This window comes from Phaethon aethereus (genome assembly GCF_964289735.1).
Source record: "Phaethon aethereus genome assembly, chromosome: Z".
NCBI lineage: Eukaryota > Metazoa > Chordata > Aves > Phaethontiformes > Phaethontidae > Phaethon > Phaethon aethereus.
Genome location: NC_138577.1, coordinates 70,951,366 through 70,975,621, shown reverse-complemented (window position 1 = coordinate 70,975,621; position 24,256 = coordinate 70,951,366). Strand labels below are relative to the sequence as shown.

The 24,256-nt window shown below is 37.9% G+C and overlaps 1 protein-coding gene across 1 annotated transcript in view; it reads right to left on the bottom strand.

Annotated features, from left to right (window-relative positions):
- The window catches only part of DTWD2 (DTW domain containing 2), a gene marked incomplete at both ends in the record, with an annotated part of 92,503 nt that overhangs the window by 53,780 nt on the left and 14,467 nt on the right, over window positions 1–24,256 (bottom strand). Inside the window, 2 exons of the mRNA XM_082013056.1 lie at window positions 1,319–1,413; window positions 6,835–6,925. Coding sequence (XP_081869182.1) covers window positions 1,319–1,413; window positions 6,835–6,925 — 186 coding nt within the window. The remainder of the gene's footprint in view (window positions 1–1,318; window positions 1,414–6,834; window positions 6,926–24,256) is intronic.

The window sequence follows — 24,256 nt, the reverse complement described above, 5'->3', positions numbered from 1 at the left end:
TCCTCCTCCCAGGAAGGTGGGAATGAACTCCATGACTGGGCACTCCTGGTTTCTGCAGTCTCACTTACATCCACAGTACAAAGCAGGCATACTGTAGATACCGAGACCGGAGCCATAACTACCACCTAATTACTTTTAGCTTTGCATCCAATGTTTTATGGAAAAAAAACCCCACAGGAACTAGGCAATTATGAATCTACTGAAACTATTTTGACCAGTTTTGACAACTGGTTTTGACCTAAAGAAGATCCTTTAGGTTAGAGAACTTGAAGAAGCTTTAATACTGTAATCATCACTTCTAAAAAAATTCTAAGGAGATTTACTAGAAACAGATTATATTGATAGTGTTCCACCCTGTGCACATCAGTATGAAAAGTTGCTTCATCTTCAGGTTTAATGCGAAGACAGTACAATTTCCCTGTAGCCTGGAACTTCTTAGATAATTATGATAGTTATTATCACAGAAGACTAGTAGAAAAGCAATGTATTTCTAATGTGCTGTAGTTACTATATGCAGGCAGCCCAAAGGTGTGGGAGCACCATTCTGAATCATCTTCTGACATTTTTCATTCACTGAACTCTACAAAACATTTTCTCCAAAGATTAAACTCAATTTTAGAATTAATTTCCTTCATCAGTATTCGTGATTTTTATTTGCTTTTTTTGGAAGTGTATGTAGTAAAATTTCATTGGCATTTGTACCAAGAACTGTTTTTTAAGACTTAGATTCATCTACTGAAGATTAAAGACATTATGTGGGAGACCAATATTGTCCAAGGTCTCAAAACAATAAAAAAATAGTTTAAAAAATTCAGAAAGCTATGCTTTCTTATAATTAATTTTAAGAGAAAGAGGAAAGAATTTGAAAAAATATAGTCTCTAAGAGTTTTTCACCGTTGGACTCCCTTCTCAAGTAGAATCTCCCACATTCAAGTACAAACTATTACTTACATTTCAGTAACACCAAATGGTTTGTCAAACAAGGCAAACAAAATAAGAACCATAGAGGATATCAAGAGAAACCTTGTACAAGGTAAGAACAGAACTGCAAAAAGCTAAGGGTTGCAGGGTAACCACCTGAACGTTCAAAGAGCACAAAACTGAGACAGTAAAAGCTACAACCTACAGGAAGACATATAAAGTGTTTCTGACTGTTATACATAATTTATCTTTGCTAGAAATCAGAACCTTTTATCAAAAGTTAATGTGCACACTCGAAATAAAAATTAAGAACACTGTTGGCTATTAATAAAGACACAGAAAAAAAAATGTACATAATTTACAGAGGACCAGAAAATGCATAGACAATCCTGCTCACCTGTCTTCACTAAAACGTCGACCAACCAAAATTTTACATTTGTCTGGAGGGAGACAAGCTGCTAGCAAAGGTACCGTCCTTAACACTCGACTTTCCTGTAAAAGAGAAAAGTTACTTTTGAATAAAATCAAGGAGGGCTTCTATAATTGCTAATATTTCCACTTACTTTCAAGTTCTTTTGACTACAGACACAGAAAAAAAATCTTACCAGAGGAAAAAAGCTCTACAAGAAAAAATATGCATTTTTGATACATTCAAATCATATTGTTTTAATTGACAGTATTAATCTTAGTCTTAACTAACTTATGTTCATCAGCATAAATTTGAACTAGGCTATCAGTATCAAAAACAACAACAAAACTTTGCAGAATAATAAACAGTGGGCAAAAACCAGCATTAGCATTAACGTAACTGCTTGGGGAGCTAATGTCTCTATATTGGAAAATGAGGAGAGGGCTTGATTTCCACAAACAGGTGCTAAAAATAAAAGACTGGGTTTATCAGAACAGGCAGTGTGAAGTACAAACATCTCCACGCTGCTGTCACTTCACAGGAACCAGGACAATGGCACCAACATTGCCATGTGTACTCCATCTCATGCCATTCAGGCTGTGTTGACCAGGCATCTGCCTACATCTTTGTGCCACAGATGAGGAAGGTGGCTGACACACCTGGGTGGGGAGCAGGGGCTCTGCAGATCTTAAAGAGCATTAGAGAGCTGTGTTGGAGCAGGGCTTCAGAAAGTGGAGGAAGACAGAAGTACTGCCAGTTGAAACAAACCATCTACATATCAGAGCAATTTGTTTCAGTCCTTTATTTAACACAGCTGAGAACACACTAGTTTTGGTCTAAACAAGAAATACTGCAAACTGAGCTTGAATACTTAGGATGTCAATTTTTGTTTTCCAATCAAGGAAGAGAAAACATAGGTTTTTCTTGCATTTAATGAAGACAGCAAGCCAACACCAAAAACTGAATGAAAGTTTCAGTTTGTTTATTTATCACAAGAGGAACAAAGGAAGGTTATCAGCTGAATCTAGCAGGAGGCAAGACACTAGAGATCAGGTGAGGATTACAAAAGCCATAAACCCAGTAAGAAATGAGTTCTTCAATATTCGCAACCTGAATGTCTCATGATTCAGACAATGAAAATCCAAAGATCAGTCCCTAAACCACAGGATTAATTAATGAGAAGCCCGGGGGCCATATATCTTTTGATTTGTGAGCTGAATATCAACAATGCAGTATTTGTGAACACGTAAAGCCTTGATTAGCTCTCTCAGTTCCCTCTGGGCAGCTGTCACCTTCCACAAGTATCAATATGCAGCTGCCTGCAGTTCTCACATTGCCTTGCTACCAAACTGCTGTTAAATTAGTTCTATGAAGATTTTTATCATTGTTGTCCAAAACCTTCATTAATTTTGCTTTTTCTGATCCATATCTACTGATCCTCTAAAAATAAAGCATCATGGAGTTGAAGGAATAAGTTGTCCTGCTGCATCCACCACCACTTTACGCAGCAGCAGCAGCATGATGTCTCCTAGGGATAGATGAAGATCAAAGTACTTGGGAAGTGAAGGGCTAGCAAGGAGAAGGCGAAGTATCTTTCAAACTACCATTGATTTCTTCTATCTCAGCAAAGCTGAATAAGCCATCAACGGTAGTACAGTATTATTTGTCTTTATTTCACCATAATTAAATAGCACTCCAATTCACTAGTCAGAAGCCTCCCTTCTTCATGAGAATGTAAGAAGTGGCAATAAAGGAATTGGAAGAAAATCAATTATTTGTCTCTGATAAGCAAAACCAAAAGAGCTATCATCAGTCAAGGGAAAGTCATTCAACTGTTCCCTCCAGTGTCATATCATTCCTTCAGAATTACCTTTCATATCAAGTAAATACACTATCTTACCAACAGGGAAAGTGGAATTTTCCAATCTAAAAAACAATCTATGTTTACAAGAAGATAAAATATAAAATTTGAAGCTGAAAGGAATTGTTTGAAAACCAAAACTTAAGAACATCTAAGTCAAACTAACATTAAAAAAGGTTTTATTTGTTTATAATTTTCTTCACTAAAAGCCATATGCATTTAACTATACTATATATCACCTATTTGTTATCATATCAGCTATTTTCCATTTAGTGGTTTGAAAGTGAGCAGTTACTCTCTCCTTTTTCTTCTCAGTGTTCTTATAGTGATTTTCAAATCTTTGTTTATTTGTTATTCAACCATTGAGGTACATAAATAGAAATAGGATTGCAGGACTTACAGGGTGGGTTGACCTTGGTTGGCCTCCAGGTGACCACCAAGCCACCCTGTAACTCTCCCTCCTCAGCAGAAGAGGGAGGAGACTATAAGATGAAAATGAACTCATGGGTTGAGATAAAGGCAGTTTAACAAAGAAAAACTAGAGAAAACAAAAAGATTTTATTCTCTACTTCCCATCAGCAGGCCATGCCAAGCCACTTCCTGCACATGTAGCAGTTGCTCCGGAAGATGACTTAATAACAAGTAAGTTTGCCTTAATAACAAATGCCACCCCCCATCCCCAGCTTTTAATGCACCATATGGTGTGGAACATCCCTTTGGTTAGCTTGGGTCAGCTGTTCTGGCTATGTCCCCTCCCAATCTCTTGCCCACACCCAGGCTACTGCCCTTTGGTGGGGGGTTTGAAGGGACAGCCCTGATGCTGCGCAAGCACTGTTCTGCAATAGCCCAAATACTGGTGCATGATTAACATTGTTCTAGCCACAAATGCAAAGCACAGCACTATGGGGACTGCTATGGGGAAAGTTAACTCCATCCCAGCCAGACCAAATACAACTTACTTTAGCTTTTTTTTTTTCTTTTTCTTTTCTGGGAATTAGTGGTACTTGTTGTTAGCGCCGCATTATCTACCTACTATGGATACATCTACAATCTACTAATAAAAATATTTATTAAAGGCAGCAGGTATGTATTTCCTCCATTTTTGTTTATGAATTGTTAGGACGATTAGCAAAAAATTTCCCCTTATATTTGATTCTTACTGTTCAATAAGGAATATTATACAGAAGTAGTATTATAATGAGCAAGTCAAAGCTGGTTACTGGCATTAGATCAATACATAAATTCATTAAGTATACACAATATAAGTTTTACTTCTCAGATGCTTAACACTGAAAATTCTTACGCTTATAGAAAGGTGGCAGGTAAGCTGAACAACCTTAACAGATACCCTCTGTTGTGCTTTAAGGGTTCTGTCCTGAGTTATACCTATCACTCAGGTTTTAAAAAGTACATAGTGGCCTACACTCTGCTGGAGATCACTCCAAGGATGATAAAAGGAAAAGCTATAGACAATTGTGTACAGGGATGACATAAGGTTCATAACAGTAGGCATGAGAATTGAAAAATGACAAAGTTATTTTATTTACTTTTTGTTTTTTTAATATATATATATATGTGTGTGTGTGTGTGTACGCAAAGAAGAAAGAGAAATTAGGCCTTCATCTTTCCACTAGTCCTGATGCAGAGTTTGGGATAATAGGTTTCTATATACTTGATTTTTTAATTACTCTCATTATGAGCAATGGTACACTAACACTATTCAGAAAACAAGTATTTACCTCTTGACATGGAATGCTGAACTCTCTTCAAATTCCTTCACTAATAAAAGTCCAATTAATTCATGGACCTATTATGCAAAACGGAAGCAGGATGGTAAGATTCCTCACCTGGGATCCACTGCTCTGCAATAAGTGATTCCTCTCTCTTTCACAGTACCTGATACCTGCACAGGTCTATCTGCCAGCATAGACTCTGGATAGTAAAAATGTGGAGACATAGTCACATTAATCAGAGCACAGGAAATGTTGCTCTTGAATTCCTACATCACTATCTCACCCGAATACAAGTCTCAATAGCATCATTTGACCATAGTTGGTGACTTACTTCACTGCACTGCAGACTTTGAAAGGCAATAAATAATGAAGCACATGGAGGATGACAGTTGGCACTGATGCACAGTAAGGGAAAGACATTCACTATCTGGTTAGTTTAATAAAATACTTTTGAAATGGACTCTTAGAGTGCATCTGTAATGAAATGGTAGACTGAAGGATCTGATAACAGTCCAGGAGGCTTACCTGCCTTCAAGACTGATTATATTTTGAGTATGAGCAGCTACAGCAAAGGGAACCTACCTTTTGTCAGGTATGCCTCCAATGTTCTGCAGTCAAAACCATCACCTGTGATCATCTACGACAAACACTTTCAAAGATCACTGTAAGATATTCTTAGTTTCCCACCATTTGTTTGGATTTATCTTTGATAAGCCAAGTGCCCTTGTATAGTCAGACAGTGAATTTCTCCTCTCAGATGTATTGTCTTCAAATACAGTGGTCTTCTAATACTAGCCTATCATCTGAGTTATCATTGTAACAGACAGCTGTTGTAATTACTGATTAATAAAAAGTGTAGATATCCTTTCAGAAGTACACAGGAATGGTGTATGAAATCTAAAAAGAATCTGCAAGCTTTTTCTAATGCCTTTTCTAATTGCCACAAAGAATAAGAATTTCAACACAATTCAAATAGCAATTCAATGTTCTCTGGCACATTTTTAAACCTCCTTTTTCCAGCAAATTACTTAAGCACTTTTGAAATAAGTAGTAACACAAAACAGTATTCTTATAATAAGTAGCCAATTCAAAATCACAGCTTTCCCATTTAGGGACCAAATATGTCATGGCTTCTGTTTTGTCTCTTTGAGAGAACACTCTTCTCTACCTTGCTTTTTTACATTCTGCTTAAGATCCTTCAGGCAAAGACTCTGCATTCTGACTGAGCTGGTGTATAATGCTAAGTAAACACCTGCACCAGAAAAGTACAGGTTTCTGAACTTCACAGTCTGATTTGTAGACCCACCATCTATCCAGATATGTGTAACTGCAGTCCAACTTCTAAAACCCTTATGATCCATCACCATACTCCATTGTAAACAGATGAGAAAACATCAACATAAATTATCCTATTAGGTAAAACAAAACATACTGTTCTCAAGCTAACCTATAGTTTTTCATTGGCTAAACAGCTAAGGTCATCACTAAGACAAATTGCTTAATTCATATTTTTAACAGAACACTAACATCAATAAACAACCACTGCTATAACCAAAACACATTCCTCCCAGGATCAACTTTGAGCACCTCTGTGATACACCATGACAAGATCAATTTTTGAAATTTGTACCAAGGCAATTAGACTTCAGATTCTAGAAGGACTGTTCAGATAAGAAAAGATGTCTTGCGTGCATGGAAGTTGCAGAAATAAGGTGTGACTTCAGAAGATATAATGACTCAAAAGAACTGAATAAAAGACAGAATAACTCGGGTGAACTGGCATTTCGGTAATCAAGTTTAAAAGGAAAAATCATTATATGATGTTAACAGCATAGCAATTTCCTCTTGCCTACAATTTGCTGTATTAAGATTCTAGCTGAACTTCCAACAATTACTACAGCCTTACTCACCTCTGCTGGATGCTGAATTATATACAAGCAGGTGGAGACCTTTAGCGGATGTATTGGCAGGAATGGACATAAGCACACCTTCTGAGGACGGCTACATGACAAAAGGAAGTGAGAGAATGATAAAAGTAATCAGCAATTTATGAAAGATGGCATAAAACATTGCACAAATACATGCCACATCCAAGAGGCCCACTAAGAACTTCCCCCTATGACACAGTGTATTAAACCTGATGTAATTTGCTGTTTGAAACTCCCTCTGTTTCTAAAACTAAGAAGCAAGGTTTTCATTAAAATAGAATTTTAGGAATAGTGTGTTCAGACCCCTCCTGTGAGTGTTTTAGCACTCTAAAAATCCTTTCACCTTCTTCAAGAGGAGCAACTTTCTAGTATCCATACCCAAATCAGATAATTTTGTTACTGCTTTTCATACCAAGTTAGTGTTTCAACAATTTGATAAAATATAGTAGCATATATAATATTTACAGTTTATACATTATTTATAATTTATATCATACTTATAATTTATTAATTACAATAGAACATTTTAGAAGTATACACACACAAAACCCCAGACATGCTATATTTATGATTGGGTTAATTTTTTGTAATTCCATTTATGCTGAAATATGTAGTAGAAATGTAGGACAAAAACAAAAAATCCTTATCAGGAACTTGTAATTTAAGGCTGAAAAAAGAAAATAAAAATTATTTTAAATTCTTTTGTGTACTGCATGTAGCTGTTAAAATGACTAGCTGAAGAACTGTATCTAAAGAAATTAACTTAAATATCGATTGGCATGAAACTAATATGCTGAATGATCAAAAATAAACAGAAGCAAAGAATTGATCTCAAAGTTACACATACAATAACTGAAGTTTACACACCAAAAACACACAGACACACATGCATGTGCACGCACAGAAGTCACTACAGCTACTCACATACGTTATTCAATAACTCAGAAAAATGAAGGATTTCCTTAACAGTGAAGCTATTACCAGTATTCACCACTTAAAATCACACCATCCCTGCAAACAAAGCTCTTTGAGCTTAAAAAACCACAGTATCAGGAGTGCTAGGGACTTAGAACACAACTTCACCTGCGTCCTCCTTGTAATCTTTACTGGTAACAGTATATGTTGGTCACACATGAGAGCCACTAAGCAATCACTGCAGTAGACACAATTTACAGAAATGATTTCTGAAGACAGGTCCGAAGGAAGTTCATGATGAGCCCAATGGACACGGCACTTTCTTGTCCACAAGAGCATGCACCCAGTTGAGTGTACTAAGTAAAGTCACAGTAATCTAAGCCAGTATAACTGTGCCCTAGTCAAACATTAGTGCTTACCAGTAAATGGCGGCATTATAAAAAGGCAGTAACAATAGGTAAATTCCTCTTTAGCAGCTGACAGGTTAATTTAAACCCACTACTTCTAGCTCCAACTACTGAAACACAGGGACTATTCCCTTCTCCATAGGGTATACAGTTAAAGGTTACCCAACAACAGCCTAAATGCAAACGGGGAGGGGAGGAGTGTTGATGCAAGGGAAGGAATTGGTACTGATCAAAATAAGCACTGGAAAAAGTATTTAAAAATATTTAGACTAAAAGGCCTATGGCCAAGAAATCAGCCTAAAATGGAAATTATTCTCATACATTCTGCTGGTATACTGTTCCAGTGGCCTGCTGCCTATCTTGTCCTTCGCACTTCTAGCGTTGGCATTTTCCTGTTGCTAATCCTACATAAATTGTATTCTGTTGTATTAATGGACAGGCTTTGAGCCTAAAATTAAGTACTCATTAATTTCATTATTCAGTGGGCTATTCTGAGACCTTCACTGCGAATGAACTGAAACTAACCTCACTTCCAGGTCTGGTGAGCCTAATTTCAGAAGTTCTCCAGCACTGTACCATTGCTTTTTTTCCAAAATTTTCTCACACGTAACCAATTTAAACAGCAATTTCTGAAAACAGTTTTGTTCACAACCTGGATGCACCAAATATGCCCAGAGGCTGTTTGTTGCCTGTGCCCCAACTGTTAAGCAGAAGCTCATGCTCTTTTTCATCTTCAAATTTAGTGGAAACTCAATTTTGTACAAAGTGCGATTCCTTAGTTTCTCCCGGTTATTAAATGTCTGTTTTCACTAACAAGAGAAGTTGTTAAAGTTATCCCCATTATGGCATTTTCTACTGTGGAGAGATTAATGCACAAAAAATCTACTACACAAAGCTGTTACAAAACAGTTAGCTGATGACTTCAATCCAAAGAGCTGCATTGTTCACTGGCTTTTATAAGCAGATGGAAACGGTTTCCGGTGATTTCTGACCTCAAGGTGTTTAACTATAACAAAGTTGGCTAGATGCAACTTATTTGTTTTCAAGTCTCCCTGTTGCATATGCATTTTCTATTTTCCACACTGGCTTGGATTTTTCATGGGTAGTTTTTTAAGCTTTGTTAACTCTGCCAAGGGAGGGGAAAAAAAAAAAAAAAAAAAAGGAAATTACCCAGAAAGCAAGCATTTTCAAATAGTTACAGAATAAACTCTACCTATAATTTTATTTGTAGGGATCAGAGCACAAACCATGACAAATAAAATACTTTCCAATATACTTTCCAATATAATTACTTACATATGTATATACATTACTTAACTTTAAATACCCAGTTAGGTACCTAATTATGTTGAATACATAATTTTGCAACCCCAACCTGGGGGCAAAAGACTTATTTCTGTACTTCACTTTGGTACCTAGCAGTTACTGTGCCAAGACAAAAAAAAGGTTACTCCTACATGAAACTGACATTACCAGCCTACATCTGTCAGAGAGGAAGCAGTGCAGAACAGGAGAAGTTAGGTTCCACCACCACAAAAGCACCTTTGCTCTGACACAGGCCACCTAGGCAGGAAAGGCTTTTTGTCGTCTTCTTTTGTTTAAAGATTCTGCTACAGTCTTACCCTACATACGCAGCTGATGTTAGCGAAGAGTAGGGGCAGCACTAGGGAACTTAGTGATGAACATCAGTTTTCTCCCGTTTCTGGAAATGAAAGTAGCAATCTGCTCCAGGCAGGAACAGTGGTATTCAGAATATTAAGGAAAAGGTTTGTGGGAGGGGATTAGGATTTGAAGGAGAATAATTTTTACAGTATTATTTACCTGTATGCAATTTCACTACAGTTCAAAGCTACCCAGTGGGTTCTTACCTGTTTTTCATGTAAGAATATATAGCATTTATGCACATGCATAAAAAAATAGCATTTCTAGTTTAAAAAATTATTACAAAGTAACCTGTCACACTGGTGGGACTAAAAAAAATAAAAATCATTCTGTGTCTTGCAAAAGGGCTCCATATGCAGAAAGCAGCCATGCACATGCCCAGACTTCTCAAAGCTTTCATTCCATTATTCACATCTAAATTAATGATGTTCAGATTCAGAATAACACTCAGTCTATTTTCCCAGCAGAACTGCAACTGGACAGTGGACTGTGCTGTACTTCAGTGTCAGGTTTAGCGTGATTACTAGTTTCTGGGCAGAGATAACTCCAAAAGTGAATATGCAGCAGCCTGCAAAATAGTGAGCTAATTCTGAAACTCTCTCCAAGTCTCTATGATTTTCCTACAAATATAAGTGTCCTTACTTGCTTCAGGACTAACTTTTACATTGTTACAACACATCCAAAAGGCTTCTGAAAACAGGCACCATTCTGGGAATGCATATGAGTGTACTCTTACACCTATATTCAGAAAACTAAAAGGTAGGAAATTCAAGGATTTAAACCCAGAGTAAGGAAAGAATAACAATGTTAGAATTTTATGCTCAGCATTTGTAGACATTTCTAGGGAAAGATACAAAGATGTTAAGTGCGTCAAACACGTGTTCTACAAACAATGCCTGCAATATTAAAAGAAAGAGAAAGCTGATGTTTTTAAACTACTATCACTTGTGGCAACATTTTCATGTTCCAATACATATTGCCAAGGTCAGGCCACAGACTCTGTATTTTCCAAGAAACATGCCTGCCCATACAGAAATGACTGCTTCAAGTAAATTAGATTTCTCTACTGTTTAGGTCAAAACGCCAAGGGTTTCAAGGTCAAAACCCACCTGAGAAGTCTGGAGAAAAGCCATAAAGTTACCATGTGTTTGTTTTATACTAATGTTTTAATACATGTTTTATACTAACACAGGTCCATTACACACATGCATTAAAACAACATTCTGGAGTTTGACAAAGCTGTGTTGGAAGTTTAAAGGCACAAGCTCATACATTTTATAAAACTTGAAAACAAATTTTATTTTTGCTCTTTTTATGCTAGAGGACAAACATGAATTAAAAATGGTTTTAAGATTACCTTTTGCATCCTCCATCTGAACCACTACAGCTACAGAAAGACCTTAAGAGAATGAATGGATTAAGTTAAATATAGATGAACATAAAATGATGCACTTAGAAAGAAAAAAGCTTAATCAAACATACAGGAAAAAAACAAACAGATTTTGTGTGGTTAATATGGCATGACATTCAGGAGTAAGACCCTATGATAAACAGTTCTGTGAAAATGGCAACTTAATGTCTGACAGTTCTCAAAAATGCAGATCAGGTGTTAAGTGTTACTAGGAAAGGATGAAGGAATTGAACAGGGAACATTACTATGCCACTACATAAACCTCTGTTTTAGCCCCATCTTGCATTCAGAGTGCAAAAAAAATGCTGGCAAAGCCAGGTCTAAAACAATTCCTCGCGCCACGGGCCACAGATCTCCTTGTTGACCAATGCTGTTGATACAAGAACTTTACATGGGTTTAAGGGAAACTGGAAAAATTTGTGAAATAAAAACCCATCAGATATGGAAGCACTGCTGCTGAAAGTACAAAGCCACAGCCAACTCAGAAAGTCCACTGAGCTAAAGGCAGTTGGAGAAAGCAGAGAAATATCAGCATATCCTTACCCTTTCTTCTTTAGACATATGTATACACTTATTACTAGATCTGTTCATGGCTGGTGACAGCATGCTATACAAATGGACCTTTGATATGCTCTAGTATGGCAATTCTTCTATTCTCAGCTGTTCTGTGCAATTTAAAGTGAAGGTATACAATGCCAATTGCAGAGGCTTGAGATTACCTAGCTGTAATTTTTTACTTTTTGTATTTTAGCTCTAAAATTTCTCCGTATGTACTCCTGCATTTCTCTGGGCAAAATCTTACAGCTCATTTGAGGTAGCCTTCTGCAACTGACAGGACTTAACTTCCAACTTAAAAATAATTTGCTATGTTTCTGCTTTCCTTCGCCCTATAGCGACACAGCATGTGACCTGATGCAATTGCCACAACTTTCATACCTTATTAAATGAAAACCCTTCTGTCTTGCACTGAACAGAAGTGAAATAATGGACTACCTCACCCTCTACATGGCTGAGGCCCATTTGGCAAACCCAGGGCCAGTGCAGCCAGGAGGAGGATTTGGTGTTCCCTGTACTTCTGCCAATAATAAGCATAGATCCTGCAACAAGAGCCAAACTGCCATGGTAACCAGATAAACAGGTGATTAAAGGTGAACATTAAAGACAGCCTGAAGTTCACTCTAGCTAAGACTACACAGTAGATTTGAGATTTCTGAAAACTTACTCACCCTCTGATCCTAATAAATATGAGTCGGATTCAAACTAGAAACTCCATAGCTGATGTCCCAAATATAGAAGCTCTGCTTTGTTAACTGAAGCTCACACATGCTTTTAAACTAATGAGTAAGAGGGAAACGGTGAACTATAATACTGAAATAATAAATGAAGGAATTACTTGGAGTTTTCCCTCTTCTTTTCTTTTAAAATTGAACAGGATGAACCAATTCAGTCATTACCACTACTTCAATTATTATGAGCTGTCCTTATTTTCTCAGTAGCAGGGAGTTTGTATGTAATGTGGCTGGGCAATGTTAAGCCACTACAAGATGGCTGTGTAACATTACCATGTAAATACTTCTCACAGTTGCAGTGCTAGTAGTCCTTCAGTCTCATGCTCAGTTACCCTGGAGCACAGAAATAACAAAATACCATCTCTGCCATACTTCAGATTTAATTATGAAATTCATGGTCATCATATTTTGTTTTTTTAACTCTCCTGCTTGCATTACTGTACTTTTAAGATGTCTACTACTATTCTCACCACCATTCAAATCAACTAGCCTACAGAAGACTGACTCCCACCAACAAGATCAAGAAATAAAAACTTATCAGAGGTAAAATTCAATAAAGGCTCATCCTTTTTTAGCCTCAGTTTTCTAATTACAGGCCTACCAGCTCTTCAATTTCTCTTTAAAGCAAGTTTTGGAAAGCCATCTTTCTGAGAAGTGCTACAGCTCTCATGAAATGCAGAGAAACTCAAAGAGCCATCAGCACTGTTTAGGTTTCTTGTAGGCTTATTTTAAACATTCTTTACTCATGCAAAATTTCCAAGCCTCAATTTAATGGTGTTTCCTGAGAAAAATCAGGCACACAAGATTATTCTGACTCCATCATGTTCCAGCTTCCATCCTTTCCTCCACTCTCTTTCAGAAGACTTTGAAAATCACTGGTCACAAGGCATAAAAATTTAAAATTAAATTCTTACAAACTCCATTAAAAGACAACAGCCACGTAAATTAAAAACACAGTATCAGAAACACAGGTGGAGAAAGTATTGAGAACTATCAACAAAACACTTCCTTTTCCACTTGGTAACTGGTATAGCAGCAGCTTCCTAGAAATAAAGATGGAAGCAGAAAAAAAAAGAAAAAAAACCACCACAAAATACAGAGAGGCATATTGCCGAAGTTTTGCTTCCCATGGGAAGTTAAAAATAAATAAAATAGGTGTATGATTTTGGTTTGGTTTGTTGGTGCTTTTTTTTAAATGGTGCAGCCAGTGAATTTAATGGAACATATCCCAGTTTCCTGAGTAAATTACTACATTTAAATGAAAAAGCATCTAATACAAATCATAGTGAAAATTGTTTGTGCCTTTTGAATTTCAAATTTATAACTTAAAGGGTGATTAATTATATACGTGTATTAATTAATAAAACACAACTTCCAAAACTGATTATGGTATCTACTGATTAGTCAACTTGCACTCCTGGATAAATCACACAACTACTCCTTCTCATCCCCAGCTCCTCAATCTCTTCATGAGCTCTAGAAGCATTTAAAGAGCACAAGACTAATTATTCTGCTAACCTCCTCTGTAAAAACGTGCACAGAAAAGATATTCTATCCAAAGAAAAGATCACACACAAAAGGAAAAAACTTATTTCCATGTTACCTGTCAACATGCATCAATTAACTTTGCAAACAAACTGCCTTTAGGTAGAAACAGGTAACTATTTAAAGAAAATTTACAGTTTATCCTGCACAAAGGCTTTTGTACCCTTTTCAACACAATTAGGGACAGCAACTTCAAGCAACCTGACACAGGAATAAATTAACTCAGCTGATCAGAAATCTGGAATACTTGCCCTAATTCATACAAAAGCTCTATCACTATACCGTGAGAGTGTTATGAAGTCATTTGCTGTCTTCACACTTTGTGGAAGATCATTTTCATATGCATAGGGAATGTGAACTGTGCTAATGAGCTAGAGGCACTGAGTTTGAATGTCAGGACTGCATATAATGTCTACAAATATCAGCTTCCTCCTTTCATTGCTCTGGAGTGCAAGGCATAAACAGAGAAGCATTTTCCTACAAACATGTGTTTAGGGCATTATCAGACTGGATCAATTTGAACATGCAATGCATTCTGTTACAAGTTTCAAAACTTTTCCATCTGGTATCAGGAAAAGTCACTGCAGCACTACATTTTAAGTTCATTAAAATATACCAGACTAAGTTTATTATTTTGTACCAGAAGAGATTCAAGGAAATAACATGAATTTCCCAACCAACACGACCATAAAAGTGACCAACTAAATACAGGTTAGCATTGTATTTGGCAAGTCAGTTTCCAGAGAACTTCTCCAATAGTTGCACAGTTGACACAACACAGCATCTGTCCTTCTTGCCACAAGACACTATGAAAAGAGGAAGTTTGGTCACAGTATAAAGATATAAAGACGCATGATGTACAACAGAGGCACCCTAAAAGCAATACAATATTTTTAGACAAAAACTGCCTTTGAACCAACCTAGTATTCCACTAGTGGAACTACTCGGGGCAGGGGATGCAAGACTGGGAGAAGGCAATGGGATGGGGTCAGAGATACATCAGAGAAGAGGTACAAGAAGAGGTTCAGAAACGAGGATGGAGAGACAGAGCCATCTCCCTACTTCTTAACAAGGCATGCGCTACTAGTGAGCAACTAAGAGATCACAGCACTATTTCCTAGCATTCAGATTCCCTCGGCACCATCTCTCAGCAGTGCCCCTGCATACTATGGTAAGAAGACACAACCCTTGCCTTTCTTTCTGTTTTTCACTCTATTCTCAGCACTATGTACTACAGCCCTTCTGACCAAAGCCCTGATTATGTTTTCCATCATGTTCAGTCAAGATTTCTCTATCGACTTGAAAACTACTGTTCTCTTGCAAATTTGAAAGAATCCTGGGCCTTTGCCCAAAGCAACAGACTTCAGAAAACCTAAACAAAGAGTAAGGCAGTTAATTGACAGAGGCATCAAGCAATACCAGCATAGAGTAAGCTCAAAAGGAAACTGCATCTGTTTCATGAACAGCTAAATTGTACCTCTTATCACATGATCATGGGAACAAAAAAATCACAGGTGGAAAAAAGGTATCCATCATCAACTGCTATTAAACATGCAGATATGCTTTTTTGGTTCAGAAAATCCCAGAACCACTATTCCTATCAGCCACGAAATGTCACTTTACAGTTGCCCTGTATTTATGCTGATTCCCAGGCACCTGTTGTTAACCACAGTTCAACTCTCTATCACACCAAACTTGGGTCTGACGCATTTGTTCTGAGTACATTTACTGGCACAAATGGCTATTAAAAAAGAAGAATATAGCTGTAAGGCCACATGCAAGCAGCTCTCAGACCTTTCAGTCTTCACTGGCACACTAAGCATGAATGCATGTTTTATCGTTACTGAACAACAATACGAAGAAGTTGTCAAGCCACAGATCTCCAAAAAAAAAAAAAAAAAAAAAAAAAAAAAAAAAAAAGAAGCAATAGACCCTATCCAGCTCCTACACTCAACAAAAGAAAATAAAGTTCAGAAAATAAGGGTTCAGAACAAGAGCACTAACTCTATGTGGTCCCATTTTAACCTTTACTTTCAGAGTAACCCAATACATTTCAGGAACTGAGCTCTTACTGAATAAAAAGTGACAAAAATGGATCTCAAAAAGCAAAATCATCAAAACTATCCTCAATGCAAATCTTAAAGAAGCTGTTCTGTTAGCACCGAGTTTGAGCTTGAAGTTTTCTGTTGTAAACACCCAACCACAGGAAATGGGGTTTACATCACCAACTCATTTCTTTTTCAGCAACAAAAAGCTGTCAGTTTGTAATGATTTTCAGTCAAAGCTCAACTCATCTGGATTTGAACAACTGTAGCAAAACATTTGAAAAGTCTTACTTACAAAGATTACAAGATGTCATTCTTTCTAGATTTAAGACTAAAATTGGACAAAAAAGGCAACTTTCTGGGGGCAAGGGATGGAAGCAGTCATTTATTCCATGACAAGCTCAGAGTACTCATTAAAGACAACATTCCTGTCTTTTGGAAAATTATGTCACAGCTACTATGTTTCTTGAAAAATTAAGCAAGTAAACACACATACATATTTTTTTTTTCTCTCCAAAAAATGTGTATTTGTAAAAATACCTAAAATTAGTAAAGAAAAAAAATGTCTTTCCAAGTATTTGGTAGTTTATGTATCAATCCAAACTTCCCTTCTATTTTGCATTATCATATTTTTCACAGTGATTTTGAATACTAAGTAAATAGTACAACAGATTATATTAGTATTATCATTATCATTAATATTATTTATTTAAGAGATAGTTGTAGCTAGAGAATTACCACTTCAGGGTGAAGTGGGTTTTAGGGAGAAGTTTGTAACACTACAGTGACAGGCAATTACATTAGAAGTATTTTAAATTAATTTGGACATTTCCTTTAGACTTTTATATTACAATAGAAGGTAAGAGGTTACTCAACAAAATCAGTAGATTCATTAGTACAGCATCTGTATGAATCCTGTATGTTAAGTGTAAGCTGTCCTCAAGGAGTGTTCTTTTACATATTTTCATGCTGAAGTTATACAGACAAAAATCAATATATTTCAGGAATGCGGACAAGGTCCATGCCGCCTTTATTAAAGGCTCTAAGTTGTGTAATGTTCTCACATGACCATTTCCCAAGGCAAATAACCTTTCTGCCTGACCAACTGAATCATAAATAAAGGACAAACAAGTAAGTTTTGGCGGTTTTTTTAGCCTGGAATGTTCATGGCAGCTTTACAAGGCTAATCTGAACATATTAAAAACAACAAATATCTGCCAATGCTATAAAAGAGAAAAGATATGAAGAAGAAAAGAACAAAATATCCACTCCGTACATTTTCCTAACTCATTATATGGAGTAGACCTTGGCAGGCAGCTTTCCTTGCAAATAACTGAAATTAACAAATCAATAGGAGAACACTCTTTCAACTGTTTCAACTGTTTACATTAAAGTTGGCTGTGGTTTCCACTGTAAGTAATAGGAGTAAATTAAAAAAATAGCATTTAGCTTATGCAGCACTGCAGTCATTACAGAAAGGCCAGGAAAGCCAAAAACTAATGAGCCTGAGATTGTTGACATTTTCATGCATCTTGGCTCTAGAGTCTGGCAAAATAGCTGTCACTCTGACAAGCTTGATGCCAGACAGTTAGCAGAGCTTTAAATTTGTTAAAGAAGGTGAAGCAGTAATGGCATTTAAAGTGAGTCATTCAGACATTAAGATTAAGAAGTTAAACTGAAATTTTACATTGCCAGCTTTATAATTCCCAATCTCTCTCAGAAGTTTAGAGGCAAGAAAAGACAAACCAGAAAAATTCTGTAACCAAAAAAGTCTTGTGGTAAAGCTCAGAATTTCCCAGGGAACAGAGGAACCCGCTGATTCAAGAAAGAAAAAAAATTCCAAAAATACAGAATCAGCATCTTGATTCTTTTGTCCATTTGTATACATGCAGAGAACACTCCAGTTAACAGCATAAAGTAAAAACAGAAGTATATTTTTAAAGAGCATAAAAGTTCCTAAATTAATGCTTCTTAAGTTAAATGAGGTCTGTGGGTATCACTGGCTGAAGCTAGCTTTTTCTGCAACACTACAGAAGTGTATTTGTTTGAATGTTTGTTTCAAACCAAAGAGCTGTGTTTCCCCAAATGCTTGTTACTATTTTAGCCTTTGAAATAATAATTACAAAATAAGAAACTGTGCCTTTGGCTTTATGTGATAGAGCTCAGTTCGGCTATGGTTAATTTAAGTTGACATGCAGCTTGTTTAAAAGATCGTTAAGAAGTGCCTACATCTGAAAATGCTACACCAAACCATTTCCAACATAATAATATAAAATGCTTATAAAAGTAAAGACTGTCAAATAGACTCGCTTGAAGTTTTCAAGTTTTCTTTAATTTATGTCTCTCCATCGATTTTAATTGAAGAAACATGGAATGCGAACTTTGCGTAGGCAGGATTTTATGAACTCTAGTTATACAATCTGACCTATTCCCCTTTCTAAAGGCTTATATACGAAAAAGGAGAAAAGGTGTAAGCAGTTACTTGACTAGAATTAGAGTTGTCTGTTTACCTGCAACAACATCATGTATTAGAAAAGTCTGTCCAAACCTTGCCCAAAATATTTCCATTATCTTATTTTCTTGATTAGAACTGAAAATGAAAAGATGAAAACTATCTTAAAAGCATGGACTGGAACAGGGCAGAGAGCACTAGGCTATAAAACAGTCCAAAGAAGCAAAAATGGTCATAACATACAAAGTACCTGCTGTGCGGCTTCCCCAGCAAGGGCCACTAAACCAAAAGCTGACGCAGGCTGCTCCTGCCATGCAGTGGGTGCCACCACTGCTGGGCTGCACTATGCTCACTGGCCCCCACTGCTGCACCTGCTCCTCGGCTGCTCCAATTTCAGCAAGTTTCAAGATAAAAAATCCCATTCAATATTAAATTTTATTTAATAATTTAAATGCTATTTAATATTGTCGAATGGCATTTTAGTAAGCATTAATACACTAACCAGCAATTAGTATTTTTAGCAGTACTTCAGCTTCTATTTAGGTTAGCAAGAAATAATTATGTAATTCTTAATTGTATATGTACACAATTACTCACAAATTTTACTACATTTTTATACAGATCTGTAAGACAAATCAGCCCAGTGTATTGCTAACATCTGCATCTCCACACACACAGGAACATACATAACTGATAAATTAGAGAAGCATTAGCACAGCCTAAGGGAAGTTTGCTTCTGTCTCCTACTCAGCCGGTTTTCAACAGAATGATAGGGTTCTTCCAAAGCAGTAAAAGCCATTAGACACAGAACTCAGTGCTGATTCTTTGCTGGCACCAAGCTTTCATTACAATCCAGAAGAGGACCAAAAATATATCACACATGGAACTTGGACTTGTCTACAGCAGATGACCTCTTCTGACCTGCCAGGACTAGCGGGCAGGGTCCCGTCTTCAGCTTTGGGTCTGGTAGGCTTGCTAGCCCCATGCATGCCTGCCCAAAGAGCCTCCCTATAGAAAACTCTCAGAAATTGGGGCTCACCAGCCCTTCTCTCCCTCTCCTTCTCAGTCTGGCATCTTGGTGTGAGGGAACACCCATGTGGAATAAAGGGTCAGAGTGAACATTGCTGAGAGCCAGGGGAAAGGCAGTTTGAGAAACTGAGGGATTACAACACTGCTAGCTGGAGCTACTGACAGTACCTTTCAGCTGCATTCAGTGGTTCAAACAGCAACTGAAGCTGTGTAAACGTGGTCTACAAATCTGATGTCAAATTACCTAAAACCACCACCAACAACAACAAAAATCTATGAAATAAAGGTATTGCTACACTTTATTTTGGTAAGAATACACAATAGAGAGCCCATTCTAGTCTATATTTAGCAGTAACAAAGCAGATGCCTTCTACCAGCCAAAACTTCTTTAAAGGAGTACATACTCCTGTCAAAAGGAACATCTACCATTCTCTGCAGTATATTTCAACTGAATGCAAGTAAAAAATGCAATTAACAGAGCTTCATGTGATTAGGGAAATGGTTAAGTATTAAATAGAATCTTCAATTAAAGTATTCTAGTGTACTATTCACTTCTGTCGTAGATGGTAGAAGAATGGAGTTTTGTTTATACATTCAGAAAACTTCAGCATAAGTCAACATTACAACACCATATGAAAAAAAGCATGCAAGCAATGTCCTGTTCAGAATTCCTGATCGCTTAGCTGTAAGAGTATTATAAATGCTACACTACACTCTAGTGTCCTTTTTCTGAATAGCAGGCACTTATGTTGAACACACTTTGATTTTGATCTAGCATCAATCTTTTTAAAAAGCAGTCAAACGGTTTCCTGGTACAATGCAATGAAATAACATATTTTAAAATAGTATACACAGTTATTATATTTCATGAAAACGTGGTGATTTTTACTGAATACAGAAATTTTATTTAACCAGGCACTTTTAAATGCTGAATATAGCAATCACTACATCAAACCCCAGAACCATATTGATTTGTACCTAGTGACCATTCAAGGTGCTTTGCAGGCAGCTCTTCTTGGGAGAAATGCCTTACAATAATACTTTATTTTGAATAAGAAAGCTAGATGTGTGTTGCATAGATGAACCTGTCTTGTGCAACTTGGAAACACTAGTTTTATAACTAGTGTAATATATTTGGCACGCATACTCATAAAAGTTAACAAAACCAAGGTTAGACTGTACCCGAGTACCTCATTAGGAGACTGACAGGAATGAGATTGCCCACAACAGTAAGATTTTTTTCACTGAGAAAATTTTCATTGCCTGGTCTGAGAGGCCACCGGTATTAACTCAAACAGAGCACAACAGTACAAAGCTATAAACAGACTCATAAAATAATTCAGACTGGAAGACAACTCTGGACAGCAACTAGGCCCAGCTTCCCACCCAAAGCAGGAATAATTTCAAAGGCCTTAAGCAACTTGATCTGAGCAGTTCCAAGGACAGAGGCTCCAGTCTCACCGGGCAACCAGCCATAGCATTTAACCACTCTCACAAAAAGTAATTTGTTTTTTCTTAAGTTGAAACACAGCTGCACTGTCGTTGAAACAGTCAGGATATACTGGACCTCTTCTGCCACCAGGACATGCTGCTTGGCCCCACTCAGCCTGCTGCCCTTCTCAGTGCTCTACTTCTTTGCTGCAGAGTGGCTTCCTCACCAGCCAGTAGGCAGGCTTGCAAAGCTGCCAAGGGTTGTTCACGCCTGAACACAGGGCTTTGAATTTGCTGAATTTTGCAAGGTTCCTAATGACAAGACAGTTTGTCAACATCTCTCTGAATGGCAGCTCTGTCCCCCTGCGGTACAGCAACTGCTCTCTCCATGTTGGTGCCATCTGCAAGCTTGTTGTGAATACCTTCCACCGCACCAACCTGGTCACCAGGAACATGTTCACCAGCTTTACGCACAGCATAAAACCCCACAGAAACCTCTCCTAAGCAGCTGTGTCAGACTTTGAACTCTCCATCACTTGAGCTCAACAGTCCAGCCAGCTCTTTGTCCATTTTATAGCCCCATTCATCTAGTCTGTATCTTCTCAGTTTGACTACCAGGCTATTGTAGAAAATTGTCAAATGCCTCCCTGTTCTTAGTATTCTTACCCACTCAGATGAATGTAAGCACCACTATTTCAAAACCTGTCATCGTGGTTAGGTACTATTAAATCCATTAACCAGTCTGGCAAAGAATATGGGCATGCTGTTCTTCCTTCTGTCCCCTACCCCCACTTGTTTTTGTGGTACCTGACGTCATTAGTCCTCTGAGAGTGCACTTATTATACTTCTCCCCTGACCCCTCTCCAAAATGCTACATAATCTATATCTGCAAATGTTAACAGAATACAAAACCAAAGCAGTGGCTCATAAGAGAAAGATATTAAAGGATAACTACCTTAGAGTTTGACGTATTATATCTGCTGTACTGTTATAAATGTCAAAGACATTACCAAAGTAGTTTTAGAGACTTGAAGCTCTAAGATATTCAGGTGTCTAGATCCCTTTGAAACTACTTGAAACACATACATATCCATCAGAATCTCTGCTTCTGTTTCATAAGGCATGAAGGGGCTATATATATAAAAAAGTTTATTGTACTCAACATTTTTTTTAAATCTACTTGGAGATGACATTCTAAAAGGCACTTAAAACCAACTTAATGCACTGCATTAGCTGCCTGCTTTTTCATACATTAGGGTTTTTAAAAGAACTTGGATGTTCATGGAGAATTAGGTTTAGGCCTCCAAGAGAAACAGTACATCTGGATTTAATTGCTCATCTCTCTGATATTTTAATGAAGAAATTCCCGATTAGATGGTATGATTAACAAGCCCTTCTATGAAAAATAGCAAAACACATTTAAACCCCAATGATTTTACAGGCTTAAAACTCCATTTGATGAAAACTCCACAGCGAGAAATTATGAATTTTCTAAACCAAATCCTAATAGACACTGTGGAAAAAATTAAAGGGATTATTCCCTAATTGTGTAAGTGTAATATTGAATTCAAAACTATTCAGAAAAACAAGTTCCATACATTATAAAAATGAAGTGGACCAGTACTGTTGTCCCATACAAGTAAGAAATCATAAGAAACCCCAAATCACCCTTTTTGAGCATTCTCCTTTATAAAATACCACTCTCTTGATTTACCGTTTTCTAGCAGTTAAGAATATAATCCAGTGTTAACAAAACTAGCCACGGTCAGTCACTGTCCCCTTTTAACAGTCTGACCTTATCTCTGATTAACTCCTCTGGCAGTGGATTTCTCCAGACCATTTGGCTTCCTTAAAAAATTCACAAGCTGTAGGTGCTTTATTTAAGGTAAGAAGCATCTACTTTCCACTATCTGATGCAAGCATCAAAATACGTAATTCCTGAACATTTCACATTCATTGCAATTTGCTCCATTTATTCTTTCCCTAGTGCACGATTCACCTATTTTCAATTTCATTAAACGGAACTTTTGAAATAAGTAGAAATGTTGAAGTGCTGGTACTAAACAGAAGTACAGGGAAGGATGCCTATTCCACCATACCATAAGAAAATGAAACAACAAACATTGTAAGGTTGTATAAGCAAATATTGTCAATTCATACAAAAAGTGTGCCTTTTAAAAAGATGCTCCTTCCAAAACCTAAGGAGCATGCATGCTCAACTTTATTCAAAATCACTAGCCTTTTGGATAACAGAGGGAAGGAGGGAGGGAGGGAAGGAGGGAGGGAGGGAGAGAGGGAGGGAGGGAGAGAGGGAGGGAGGGAGAGAGGGAGGGAGGGAGAGAGGGAGGGAGGGAGAGAGGGAGGGAGGGAGAGAGGGAGGGAGGGAGAGAGGAAGGAGGAGAGAGGGAAGGAGGGAGAGAGGGAAGGAGGGAGAGAGGGAAGGAGGGAGAGAGGGAAGGAGGGAGAGAGGGAAGGAGGGAGAGAGGGAAGGAGGGAGAGAGGGAAGGAGGGAGAGAGGGAAGGAGGGAGAGAGGGAAGGAGGGAGGGAGGGAAGGAGGGAGGGAAGGAGGGAGGGAAGGAGGGAGGGAAGGAGGGAGGGAAGGAGGGAGGGAAGGAGGGAGGGAAGGAGGGAGGGAAGGAGGGAGGGAAGGAGGGAGGGAAGGAGGGAGGGAAGGAGGGAGGGAAGGAGGGAGGGAAGGAGGGAGGGAGGGAAGGGAGGGAGGGAAGGAGGGGAGGAGGGAAGGAAGGGAGGGAAGGAAGGGAGGGAAGGAAGGGAGGGAAGGGAGGAAGGAAGGGAGGGAAGGAAGGGAAGGAAGGAAGGGAGGAAGGAAGGGAGGAAGGAAGGGAGGAAGGAAGGGAGGGAAGGAAGGGAGGGAAGGAAGGGAGGGAAGGAAGGGAGGGAAGGAAGGGAGGGAAGGAAGGGAGGGAAGGAAGGGAGGGAAGGAAGGGAGGGAAGGAAGGGAGGGAGGAAGGGAGGGAGGAAGGGAGGGAGGAAGGGAGGGAGGAAGGAGGGAGGGAGGGAGGGAGGGAGGGAGGAAGGGAGGGAGGAAGGGAGGAAACCCACCAAACTCAGAAAATTGTATTATCGATTGTTAATACAGAAACAATTATGAAAAACATGTAGAAAAAAACGACGATCAGACACAGTATTTAGCTACTCATAAGGTAAGAAAAACTCCAGTTAACATTACAACATAAATCATCTACTATCTACTCCT